This window comes from Stegostoma tigrinum, chromosome 18 (assembly GCF_030684315.1).
Source record: "Stegostoma tigrinum isolate sSteTig4 chromosome 18, sSteTig4.hap1, whole genome shotgun sequence".
Taxonomy (NCBI): Eukaryota; Metazoa; Chordata; class Chondrichthyes; order Orectolobiformes; family Stegostomatidae; genus Stegostoma; species Stegostoma tigrinum.
This window is the reverse complement of record NC_081371.1, coordinates 11243928-11256774: the sequence shown is the minus strand read 5'-3', so window position 1 is coordinate 11256774 and position 12847 is coordinate 11243928. Positions and strand designations below refer to the sequence as shown.

The 12847-nt window shown below is 42.4% G+C and overlaps 1 protein-coding gene across 5 annotated transcripts in view; it reads left to right on the top strand.

Moving 5' to 3' along the window:
- The window catches only part of LOC125460805 (A disintegrin and metalloproteinase with thrombospondin motifs 20-like), a 357534-nt gene that overhangs the window by 102859 nt on the left and 241828 nt on the right, over nucleotides 1–12847 (top strand). For 3 of the 5 annotated variants that reach the window (XM_048548796.2, XM_048548795.2, XM_048548794.2), the window contains one exon: nucleotides 2620–2888. The exons of 1 other annotated variant lie outside the window; for it this stretch is intronic. In XM_048548796.2, coding sequence (XP_048404753.1) covers nucleotides 2620–2888 — 269 coding nt within the window. Of the gene's footprint in view, nucleotides 1–2619; nucleotides 2889–12847 lie in introns of those variants that run through there. One more of the 5 variants, XM_048548797.2, reaches the window with a different exon arrangement.

Sequence of the window (12847 nt, the reverse complement as noted above, 5' to 3'; positions counted from 1 at the left end):
GGTCCAGGTTACTCTTCCTTTCCCTGATGTGTGACAGTCAGCAACTCGGATTCCAGCTCATCAGCCTGGAGCTGAAGTTCCTCGAATAGCCACCAATTGCCGTAGATCACGGTGGATCATTCCAGCATCCAATAGCTCCCACACACTTCAGTTGCAACCCATTGCTTATCCAACCTTCTCTATTAGATGTAATTAATTAATTTGGATCTTAAACAAGTGGATTTCCTAATTGTAACCTTTAGTTGTCAGGCCATCTTCTGATTAAAATCCTTGGCTAATCAAGAGATACATAAATAACATGCACCAATCGCCTACCTGTTTTTTTTCCTCTATTACACCTTGGCTCTGATAGGTTGGAAGGGTTTCGCCATTGCTCATTTCTGTCTCCCACCACTTCTTTATTCTTACACAGGGACCACTCTTGGTGTAATGAGCATTCCTCTCTGCCTCTGGTCTTTATCTCCTGGTATTCTCACACATGCCCCCTGCTTTGTGTGCCCGGCGACTGACCAGTAAGTTAAGACTTGGCTGTGATTTTGCACATAGACTGTTCCCTCTTCTCCCTGCCCTATTTTATCTGCCTCTCCCATTCTCCTACTCTCTTTCTTTTTTGTTTACTTATTTTTATGAATCAAGTATATTTTTTGAAACAAAAAAAATCTTCATATACATAGTCACTAAAGCAGTTTGGTTCTGTACGTTAGCATGTGGAGAAACAAACAAACATTGAAGTTTGACACAATCCAACAAACAAATCAAAGGCATTTCTTACTTGTAGGAGATCACATTTACATATATTTGAGGTACCAGGAGGGCCCGATAACTGAACGGACCCCCATTAACTTCAGCATAATGACCTCAGACAGTGGTCTTTCTCTATTGTGCCCTGACAGTGGCTGCTCCAAGCTTTGATGCATCCCTCAGCACATGTCCTGGACCTTGGAATGTGCCAGCCTGAAACAATTGAGATCAACTCCTTGCTCTAGAAGACCAAGTTTTTTTGGGTATACCAAAGGGCGTTTTTCACCTGAGATGATGGTCCTCCAGGCATGGTTGATGTTTGTCTCAGCCCCAGGGAACACATCATAGAGCATGGAGTCCTGTGTTACAAGCTGCTTGAGATGGACCTCAACAAAAACTGCTGCACCTCTGTCTCAACCTTCTTTGCAAAGGTACATTCTGGATGTGTGATAGTGTCTACATCCCTTGCAGCCACTTTGAGGGCAACATGTGGTGGCACAGAGGGTCCAGGTGTACGTCAAGGATCTCCTGGGTCGTGCCCGTCTCAGCACCAGCTAAGCGATGTCTTGGTGCTTCTTTGGAAGGTTCTGGCGATGAGGCAGTCTGCTCAGGGAACCACATGACAGCGTCCACCCTCTCCTTTCCCCACACGGTCTCAGGGATACTATGTACTGACCACTTCTGGATGGACTTGTGATCAAAAGTTTTCCTTTGCAGGTTTCTCCAAGAAGGACAGGTGATACGGAACAGTCCAACTACTTGGAGCGTTCCGCGGCAGCGAGGTCAGTCCCATCTTCACAACTCCAGGGATAGGTAGAACCTCAATATGAAGTGGCACTTGGCGATTGTGTATTGAGGGTCTACGCACAGCTTGATGCAGCCACCCAGGTGGCCGTCAGGATGCGGGTGAAGCTGGGTATGTTCTACGCCACCCCCTCCTCACCTCCCCCTGTACCTTATCAGAGTTTTGTACACAGTATCCCTGTGGGCATGGTCCATCTTAGACTCCAGATAATGTAGAAGATGGTTCAAGTGACTGCAAGGGAACGGGCCAGACCTGTGCCAAATACAAATACAGGGAAAGCGCCTCACATCTGACGACCAGGTTTTTACACATATCGGAAAGGAAGCAAAATAAGAGTTAACGAGGTGTAGAGCCGAATGAACACAGCAGGCTGAGCAGGAAGGCTGACGTTTCGGGCCTAGATCCTCCTTCAGAAAATTTTGCTTCCAAAAGCACAGTTTCTACCTCACGTTGGCAATATGCTCCTCGAGTTTTTTGTGCACACCCCGAACCCTCCAAGCCATATTCCCACCTCCTTCAGGTAATCTGTTGTGACAGTGAAGGGGTTAAAGGATCAGTCGGCCCAGTTCCCAAAGAACATGGCCTCACTTTTCCCTTGATCTACCATGGTTCCCGAGGCCAGTTTGAACTGGTTGCAGATGCTCATGAGTCTGTGCACTGACAGCAGTTTGAAGAAGAAAACAGCAATGTCATCTGTGTGCAGGGAGGCTTTGATCTACAGGCCTCTGCTGCTTGGAGTAGTCACCCCCCTCAGGCTCATATTCTTGCAGATGGACTCAGCAAAAGGCTCTGTACAGTACCCAAACAAGGCAGGAGAGGTGCACAGTCCTGCCTGACTCCAGATCTGAGCGGGAAGCTTTCTGATTCCCATCCGTTGATTGAGACTTTCTCTGCTCCTCTCTCTTCCACTCTTAGTTTCAGTCCTGACAAAAGTTTTCAGCCCGAAACGTTGATTCTCCTGCCCTTTGGAAGTTGTCTGCCCTGCTGTGCTTTCTCAAACCTTTCGACTGTGGCTTCCAGCATTTGCAGTCCTTATTGTCTCTTAGTTTTATGTATTTCTTTCTCTATTTCAGACCAGTATCATCAAAGGAGGAAGAGACTTGTGAAAATGAACAAAGCTAGCAGTATTAGAGAGCACCTCGATACCTTACAGACTGCGATTAGACCGACGCGTCCTCAGACTGAAGAGTCCAAGTTGGGCAATGTCACCCAACAGCATTCGAGACAAAAACGCTTTTTGTCATACCCAAGATTTGTAGAGATCATGGTCACTGCTGACAACAAAATGGCGCAACACCACGGGAGGAATTTGGAGCACTACATTTTAACACTAATGTCAATAGTGAGTATCCATCTGCTAATGGTGGTACATGTTTGCGTAAATGTGAGTGAAATAATACAAGTGGAAAGAGGTCATTTATCCACTCTTTGCTTCGCTTAAACTGTTACGTCCTTGCTGTCCTTCCCCAGCATTTGAAATGCAGCTGTTGGAAGCTAAAGCGCCCAGTGAAAATGAAATTTAAAAATAGTGAAAATGCAATAGACTTGAAATGAAATGGGAATGATCAATGTAAAGGATTATTGTTTCAAGCTGGAAATTTACGACACCAAAATTTATATTTTAGTGTTCAGATCAAGTTGGCACCAAAGCAAATCTTTGAATTTTCACACCATGTGCATTACTAATGGATTAAGATTAAACTTGTTGTATGTCTGTAAATTCAGTAGTTGAAAGCCCCCTCTTCAGTGGCGCCCTTGATTTTGAGTCACTCTTTGCCAAAATGCAAGGTTGCAAAGTGTCTGCAAAAATCTTTACCCTCATCATATGAAACAGCTGAAAATGTAGTGTTATATTTTGTTAACTTTTTTTCCTCCCATAACCTCAGATATACTGATTCCAACAAAGATGTTGTAGCATGGCTGCAGTCTCTCACTCATCCAGTCATTCATCACTTGTTGAGCTAGACAGAGTGTTGATGGGCTATTTACTCATAGAAGACTTTACAGTCCAAACTGATTTTTGTCCTCGGAGTTCACACATGCTTTCCAGTGCAAGTCATTGGAGAACAGTGAACGAGCCCCCACTGCCTTCAAAAGCCAGGAATAGTACGACTGAAGTCCCAGCTGGCATCAGATCATTTAACTTGGATGAAAATGTTATGGATTAGTTTATTGTAAAATCTGTACCACACAAGCACTCCCTGGTTTTAGAGTTCATCTGAATTCAATAGCAATAATGTTATAAGTTAGGCAAAGAACTATTGTGAAGGTCATTTTACAAAATCACTTTTTCTCTCCCCAAAACGTAATAAGTCATTTTAAAAAAAAATGTACAAAGAACCTCAGTTTATGTGGCACACTGAATGTAGTAAGACAACCCAAAAAGGTTCATAGGAACCCACTCGGGCACCAAGTAACATAAATAAATAATGATGCAGGCCAAATGCTGAGTCAAAGTAGATTTTGGAGTTACAAAAGAGGAAAGGGAAGTGTGGACAGAGAAGTTTTGGGAGGGAATTCCAGCACTTAGACCCCAGAATTCTGAAGGCATGGCCAACAATAGTGGGTAGAGGAATTCGAGATGTACAACCGGTTAGAATTAGATGCTGGAGAGGTTACAGGAGGGACAAGGCTATGGAAGGATTCAAAGACAAGGATAAAATAATTAATTCCTTGAGATTGTTATTTGCAGCGTAAACTGATAGGAGGCCAGAAACATGGTTAGCGCTACTTCTTAGGTCTTCATCATGCACACACAGTCTTGGAGATGAAGAAATTTTATAGAGTAGTTAATGTCAAGTGCTGTTGCTTGCAGTGCTACAATTTATTTGTCCTTGTATAACACATTTCAGATGATCTATGTAGGAGAACCCCCATGATGGTGTGACAAGCCCACAGTTTATAGTCTGCTAATTGGTTTCTGTCGATGGAGTGACATGTAAACTGTAGCCTCAGGGTAACAAGCTAGTAAAACAATGTTTGCAAGCTGTTTAGTACAAACTTGGAGACCCTGTGCTACTCTTTCAGTGAAATATACTCAGCACAAAGTGGCGCTCAATGAAAAAATGATCTCCTTTACAGCTTTGGTGAGGGAGTTGCCTCATGTTGGGCTACTGCTAACAGGAACTCGTTATTTTGAAACAGTTGACCATTCTGTGTGAGTATCTTGAGGCAAGAAGAAATAACCAGCTGGTTTGGGCAGATTCATTGGCTGGTCTGGGGAATGTTACTGGGCTGTGAAAAGTCACAAACCAGAGGCTGACCAGGAAATCTTGTTGGTAATAAATGACCTGACATGATATCGGGGGTGGGGGGGGGGGGGGGGGGTGGGCGTTGTAGTAATCGCAGAAGGAGCTGGATAGGGAGGGAGCATTATATGAGCTGCGAGTAGGGGAGCACCAAATGGGCTGGAAGAATGGACAGTGTTGGGTAGATTGTCGAAGGTGAAAGTTGTGACTCATGTGTTGCTGGAAAAAGAGTGGGAATTGTTGCACCGGAGTGACAACCCATTCCCCCCCTCCACTGGCAATGTATCATTGAGTTGAAGCAGGAGTGTTTATTGCTATTTTGGAGGGGGGACGTCAATGGGGTTAGGTCATGACAAGAGGTTTGTCACAGTGGCGGTCATACCTCCTAACTGTGAAGGAAAGTTGCGGGGCAGTTTTTTTGGGGGGTGTGACGCTGGGCTAACAGGGTATTTTTGGGCTGTCAGAGTGGAGTGATAGATGGGCATTTGGCAGGGGTAAAGGATGTTGGATGTGACACAGTGAAGGATGACATTAAAGGGATGCCAGGATCAGAGGGATGTCAAGGATTTGGCAGTATCAGTGTCTGTTGTTAGTGGGCAGGCCCCACTGGTTATTGGGCACAGTTTTGGCAAGCTCACCTGGGCAGCAGCAGGTTATTATCCTGACAAAATAAGCAAGTTACCTTCGAAAGTATTATACAAAAGCCAATATTGCCTTTGCCTATCATTCACACGCATGTATTAGCAGGCATTGTGGGGCCACACTGTGGATTCCTTTACACTGCCAATTCTTAACTCAAGAACATTGAAGCTGTATGTGAGACCCAACCACTACATAGGCTAGAAACAACCAGCTCACCTAATTCAGGAATTTGAGATTGACACAGATATATTCACTCCTGTAATTATTCGCTGTCATTTGTATCGGATTTGGTAGTGGTACTTAAGAAAGCTGATGCCATTTTTTTAAGCACCACTTTGAGTTGAGACATTAATCTGATGCTTGTAGAAGAAACAAAAGACTTGCGTTTAGATAAAATGTAGGAAATATGGTGGATAATTTGCACTTAGCAAATGCCCACATAAAGCAATGTGATCATGACCAGATAACCTGTTGTGGTGATGTTGATTGAGGTGGTCGACTGACTGATACCCGAGGGATAACACCTTGCTATTCTGGATATCACCGTGGAATCATGTTTACATCTACCCAACAGGTTCATGGGGTCCTTAGTTTAACATCTCATCTGAAAACAACTCATCTGAAAACAACATCTCATCTAAAAGACAGCACCTCCAACAATGCAATACTCCTGACACCGTAAATTCCCTTGCACTGTGCAATGAATAGTTCTTTCTCCTGGAGTCCTGACCAACAATTACCCTCCAGCCATAATTATCTGGTTATTCATTTAACTTGCTGTCTGAGAGACCCTGTTGTCCACAAATTGGCTGCTGTGTTTGCACTCAAAAAAAACTCCATCAAGTCAGTGAGGCACAATCTTCCCTGCACAAAACCATGCTGTCTATCACTAATAAGTCCATTTGTTTCTACATGCAGATAGATCTAAAAACATATAGAATCCTCAAGAGCACAGTTGGAGGTAACCTTGAAGTGTAAATCGCCCAGCAGAGGATTTACTTCCTGTGTCTGAGAGAAAGTGCTCACCCCCCAAAGTTAAGTGTGATCTGTTGGAGTAGTTGATTTTGTCATAGGTAGGCTGTCTGAGTGCTTGGCTGACTCATATCAGTGAAGGTCCTGAGTAAACATTTGGAGCCCAATATGATCCTTTTTCAAAATGTGTGTGAGCTGACAGCACAGGAACAAATATCATTGCACCAAGGAGATACCACACTGCGGAGCTGGAGGAAGGGAGCAGGTCAGGCAGCATCAGAGGAGCAGGAAAGCTGACATTTTGAGTCGGGACCCTTCTTCATTGCACTAAAGTCCCATTTATCACAACCGAAAGACTGTGGACATGCAGCTCTTTGATACGTGAAGTTTGAGTTTCCCAACGTTATCAGTGATGCCCAACATGGCAGCATCTGTCTCAATGCTTTAATGCTTTATCATGCAAATAACTGTTTACTGTTAGAGATTAGGTGGATCTGTTATGTTCCCTCTCCACTCCCCACCACCATTTCTTCCCAAAGAATGTTTAAGTTTTTAATTAGTTTGTCTTGAGCTCTATGCTCAGCATGTTACTCACCCTCTGTATCTGGATAAATCATACATGATTTGTTGAAAAGCCAGTTCTAATTGGAAAACGCTCGTGTTGAATTGCTAACATTTTTGTTATAGTAGTGGCAGGTGCATAGCAACTTTTTAACTCATTAAACACTGGGTTTTGCTTTCAGTTTTAAAAGTACATTCCTTTTCCATCAAATCACCAAAATATTTCACCTCTGAGGCACTGTTTTTGAACTGGTTTGACTTTTTAATTTTCAATACCTTGGAAATCAAAGAATGACTTCTTTCACAACATTTTCTGAACAAATAAAAGCCTGGGTAATCTACTCTATTTCTAACAAGGGGTATACAACAATATAATGGTTTACAACAACCTCCAGGGTTGACTGTTTTTTGAGGCAAACTTCACATGGTCAGAGGCCTGTAGATCAAACAGGACAGTCCTCACCTTTGCTGATGTGTGTTTAATGGAGCTGCCAAAGTCACATTGTGGACAATATCAATGCTGCTTTGTGATTTTAAAATTCATTTTCATTCCATGAAAGCTGAGCTATACATGCACCATCCTTGTCAATGAGTGAATGTAGTTTTGACAGTATTGGGCTCAAGTCTGTCAAAGGCCATGTCTGTGATTCATTATATTTTAGCTATGTATTTTTTTTTCCTTGGTAAGTTCAATCTTTTCAATGTGCAGACGTTTTTTGCTCTGTTTATTTCCTGCAGCCAATTGAAGAGGTCACAGGGCTGTAGAAAGTAGTCTCAGGCTGTGTCTAATCAGTGCTGCCTGTACCAACAGGAACATTGGAAACTGAGGGGTGACTTTATACAGGTTTATAAAATCATGAGAGGCTTAGAAAGGGCAAATAGGCAAGATTTTGTTTTGTCAAGGTAGGGGAGTGCAAAACTAGAGGGCATAGATTTAACATGAGAGGGGAAAGATACAAACGGGACCTAAGGAGTAACTTTTTCACACCAAGAGTGAAACATGTATGGAATGAACTGCCAGAGGACGTGTTGGAGGCTGGTGCAAATACAATATTTAATAGGCATCTGGATGGGTATTTGATTAGGGAAGGTTTGGAGAGATATGGCCAAATGTTGGTAAATGGGCCAAGATTATTCTACGATATCCAGTCAGAATGGACAAGTTGGACCGAAGAATCTGTTTCCATGATGCCCATCTCTGAGTGTGCACCATCAATGGATCCTGGTCCTGAGGCCTTTTTTGCTTTCTCGGGGACCTGCCTTCTCCTCCACAAGCTGGTCTGAACTAATTCAGGGCCAGTCACCTCACTGACAGTAACTGGTAAATCCGGTGAGATGGCAAGTATGGAATGGTGAGAAGTGGTCATTTTGATTCTCAAAAACTAGTACTGTAATGGGTTGATTACCAAGTCTTGAGGCCTTCATTTACATTTTAAAATGATTGAATAGGTGCCCACAAAACAGACCTGATGACTTGAATATTGGAATCCCACTGCTTATTTGGTTTGTGGCCATTTGAAGCCCAAAAATATGATTTAATACAAATGTCTATCTTACTTTGTTCACGAGGATGCTGCTCCATAACATTACAAGCAGATCAAAGGTGGTTGGAAGGATAAAAGTGAATGTGGCTCATGGACAATGGAATGAATTTAAATAGACACTGTGTACTGAGAGAAAGGTTGTTCACAGTGCAGATGTTTCTTCTGCTCTGACATCCAGTAGAATAGTTTAGTTCCTTTTGAAGGAAAGGAGTGGGCAGGAGGGCTGAAAGCTGGTGCAGCTTGGAATGTTAGGGATCACCAAGAGTCATATATCTTATTGAAATAATTAAAGAGAGATAAACCAACATGAGATTGGTTGACCCTCTGTTTTCTAACTTTACAAAATACAATGAGCAAACTGGAAGATGCAGAGATATCTATCCACAAAATGCGCCCTAAGTGCTGCCAGTAAAAATGCTGAGAGATCACACTGAAATTTGTTCACACATTGGAGCACTGAGGGAGCCCTACAGTTTCATAATGTCATTTAATGAGAAATTAAACCAAGGTCCTAAATAACTGCATGGATGGATGTAAAAAGCCCCAAAACACTACAATAAAGAAGGGCTGGGGAGTTTTTCCTGAGTACACTGGTTAATATATGTCCCTCAAACAATATCAACAAAATAGGTTATTTTACCATTGTCAAATTATTGTATTTGAATTTTGCTGTGTGTGATTTGACTACTGTGTTTCAGCAGCAACTACATTTTAGTAGCACTTCAACAACTATAAGGCACTTTGTGATATCTTATAAACATGAGAAGTGCTATATAAATGCAAGTCTTTCAGTAATCCTGGTGTAATGACAGGGTAAAGTTTCTACACACTAATGCCTAAATAATTCAACTTTCTGAAATTAATGTCCCCTTTGAGCAGAGGGTGCGGTTTGTCATTGGGAAAACTTTGTATCCTGCTGAATTTAATAGAGATTAGTATTTTTCGTCACCATGCCCATCCTACAGCTTGACAGATTGAGAAACTGTTTTCCACTTTGCTGCCTTTGTCACAGACCAGTGCGACATTTTAAGACCCCTACCACACATTTAGTCATGTCCTGCATATTTAGCTGTTTTGTTTTCAACTGGATATACATCTATATTTGTTGAAAGAGCAAAAAATCTTTCTGACACTTGGTTGGGTCTGGGCAGTAAGGCCTTGAAGTAGGATGGTGTATATTCCATCAAACAGAGGGAATGAGGACTTTTTGGGTCGTAGGAGTGCTACTGACCCATTAGTGCTGTTATTTGAGGAAGCCTTTTGGGCAGGTAAGCCTTGTTTGTTTTTGACCTGAAGCTTTTAGTGTTCGGTCAAAAATGAAAGTGAGGCCTCATTGAGCAATCTTCATGCTCCAGAGGTTTGGTGATGGATCCAGTGCACATCGCTGTCTCCAATGTTGATGGTCTTGGGTTTGAGCATCTGCAGAGCGCAATTCCAGGTCAGCAGAATCCCTTTCAAATAAATAATTCCCCACTGATTAGATTTTGATTAATTACTTCTTTTGACTTCCAATCCTTGACAGCAGGTCTTTTTGCTCCCAACACAACTTTCCTTTGGCAGTGGGTCACTGTTAATGAAAAACCTTTTTTTGTGTGGTTGCTGGCTAGTCAAAGCAGCATTTCTTCCCACCATTACCTTGTAATAGTCGTCATTACTTTTAAAATCATAAGGGTTCATGAGAAAAATTCATTTTTGAAGTTCCAGCAACCTGCTGTAAAAGCCAATAATTATAGGGCCAGGTTTTGTGCATGCTTTTATGTCCCTTAAATATAGGGATGTGGTGTTCTGGGCTTTAGGTAGTTTGTGTGTGTGTGTGTGTGTTATCTAAATTTTCAGATAGTAGAGACGCAGCCTATTGGCATAAGCAGATATTTATTTCCCAGTACAGCGTAACAGAAGAATTGAACGTTGGAATATAGACAACGGAATAAGAAATAAACCATTTGATCCTCTGGCTGCACCAAACTTCAACATAGCTGATTTTCTGCCACAATGCCATTTGCTCATGCCATCCCCATAACTTTAAAGTTCTTGAATTGGTTTATTGTTGTTTGCCGTGCAATTATAAATGCCTCATTTAGAGATTTACTGCATGAACTGATGAGCATTTATCTTTTTCCATTTTGTTGAACTGCAGGCAATTCTTTTCGATAGGCCTCCGGTTTCTATCTGTCTTTAAATCTACTTTCCAGAGCAAGTAATGGTGTTTTGTATGTTTTCTGGAATCGTAATGCGTTTGGGTAACTAGAAAAATGCAGACACTGGGATTTCAGTCAGAACACACTTGCAAGGACGCTGAAGTAACTAGACATAAATATCATTCTTCACAGTATAGCAGTGTACAGTGTACAATAGTTTGCATCCATTTCTCTCTCATATGTGGAAGTAGAGGAAATCACTGATGAGGAAATGCAAAGGCTGACTTATGGGCTAGGCAGAGTTGTCAAACAAACATTCCATCATAGGACAGTATGAAGAAAGGACCTGAATTTTCATTAAGATGAATGACTTTGCACCTTAGCTAAAACATCACAGGAACACTGAATCTGTAAGTTCTACCCCACCACCTGCTGTGGGGACAGGGAAATGGAGAGAGAGGGTGGTTGTGGCATGCTTCAAACATCTGTGGTTCATTGAGGCAGCGATGCTTTGGAGAATACTGCTGCCTTCTTTCAGAGGCAGTTCTCACCCTCCACACATGTGAAATACATGTGCCCTTTGCCAATTTATGGGAAAGGTCCAAACCTGCTGGAGTTCTTTGGGGGAGCAAAGATTGGTAGATGGGGTTGGCATGACTTGGCACTAGGCATAGTCATACAGCATAGAAACAGACCCTTCAGTCCAACCAGTCCATGCCGAACATAATCCCAAACTAAACTAGTCCCACCTGCCTGCTCCTGGCCCATAGCACTCCTCCAAACCTTACCTATTCATATGTCCATCCAAATGGCTTTTAAATGTTGTAATTGCACCCGCATCCACCACTTCATCAGGAAGTTCATTCCATGTAAGAGAAATTTCCTTATGTCCTCTTAAATCTCTTTCTTCTCACCTTAAAAATGTGCCCTGTCATCTTGGAAAAGACAACCACCACCAACTTGATCTATACCTGTCAATATGTTGTAAACTTCTATCAGGTCACCGCTCAACTTCCTACTCTCCAGTGAAAAAAGCCCCAGCCTATCCAGCTTTCCTTCTATCTCAAACCTTCCAGACTGGGCAGCATCTTGGTAAATCTCTTCTGAACCCTCTCCAGCTTGGTAGTATCCTTCCTATAACTGGACAAGTCGAACTGAACACAGTATTCCAGAGGAAGTCCCACCAATGCTCTGTACAAACTCAACATGATTTTCCAACTCCTTTACTCAAGACTGAGCAATGAAGGTGGGTGTGCCAAATACCTTTTTAACCATCCTGTCTGTATGTGATGCAAACTTTAAAGAATTTTGTGCATGCGCCCCTCGGTACCTCTGTTCTACAACACTATCCAAGGCCTTGCCATTAATTGTATAAGGCCTGCCCTTGTTTGCTGTACTAAAATGCAATATCTCGCATTTACCCAGATTGAACACTGCCTGCCATTTTTCAGCCCATTGACACATTTGATCAAGATCCCTTTGTAATCTTAGAAAATCTTCACTGTATACTATGCCACCAATTTTGATGTCGTACGCAAACTAACTAACCACACCTTCTGTGTTCTCATCCAAATCATTCATATAAATGACAAACAAAAGAGGACAAATGGAATGCTCCATCCCAGAAGGCAGTGGAGGCCAATTCTCTCCATACTTTCAAGAAAGCGATGGATAGAGCTCTTAAAGATAGTGGAATCAAGGGTTATGGGGAGAAGGCAGGAACAGGATACTGATTGTGGATGATCAGCCATGATCGTAATGAATGGTGGTGCTGGCTCAAAGGGCCGAATGGCCTACTCCAGCACCTATTGTTTATTGACCCAGAACCTATCTCTGTGGAACACCACTGGTCACAAGCCTCCAGTCCAAAAAGCAACCCTCCACCATTACTTTGTCTCCTGCTGTTAAGCTAATTATGTATCCAATTGGCACGCTCACCCTGAATCCCACGTGACCTAACTTTACTAAGAAGTCTACCATGTTGAAGGCTTTACTAAAATCCAAACAAGCAACATCTACTGTTCTGCCATCATCAACCCTTATAGTAACTTGCTCAAAATACTCAATCAAGTTTGTGAGAGACTATTTTCCATGCACAAAACCATGCTGACCATCCCGAATTGATTTTTGCCTCTCTAAATGCCCATAAATTCTATCTTTGATAAAACCACTTCCAACAATTTATCCACAGCCAAA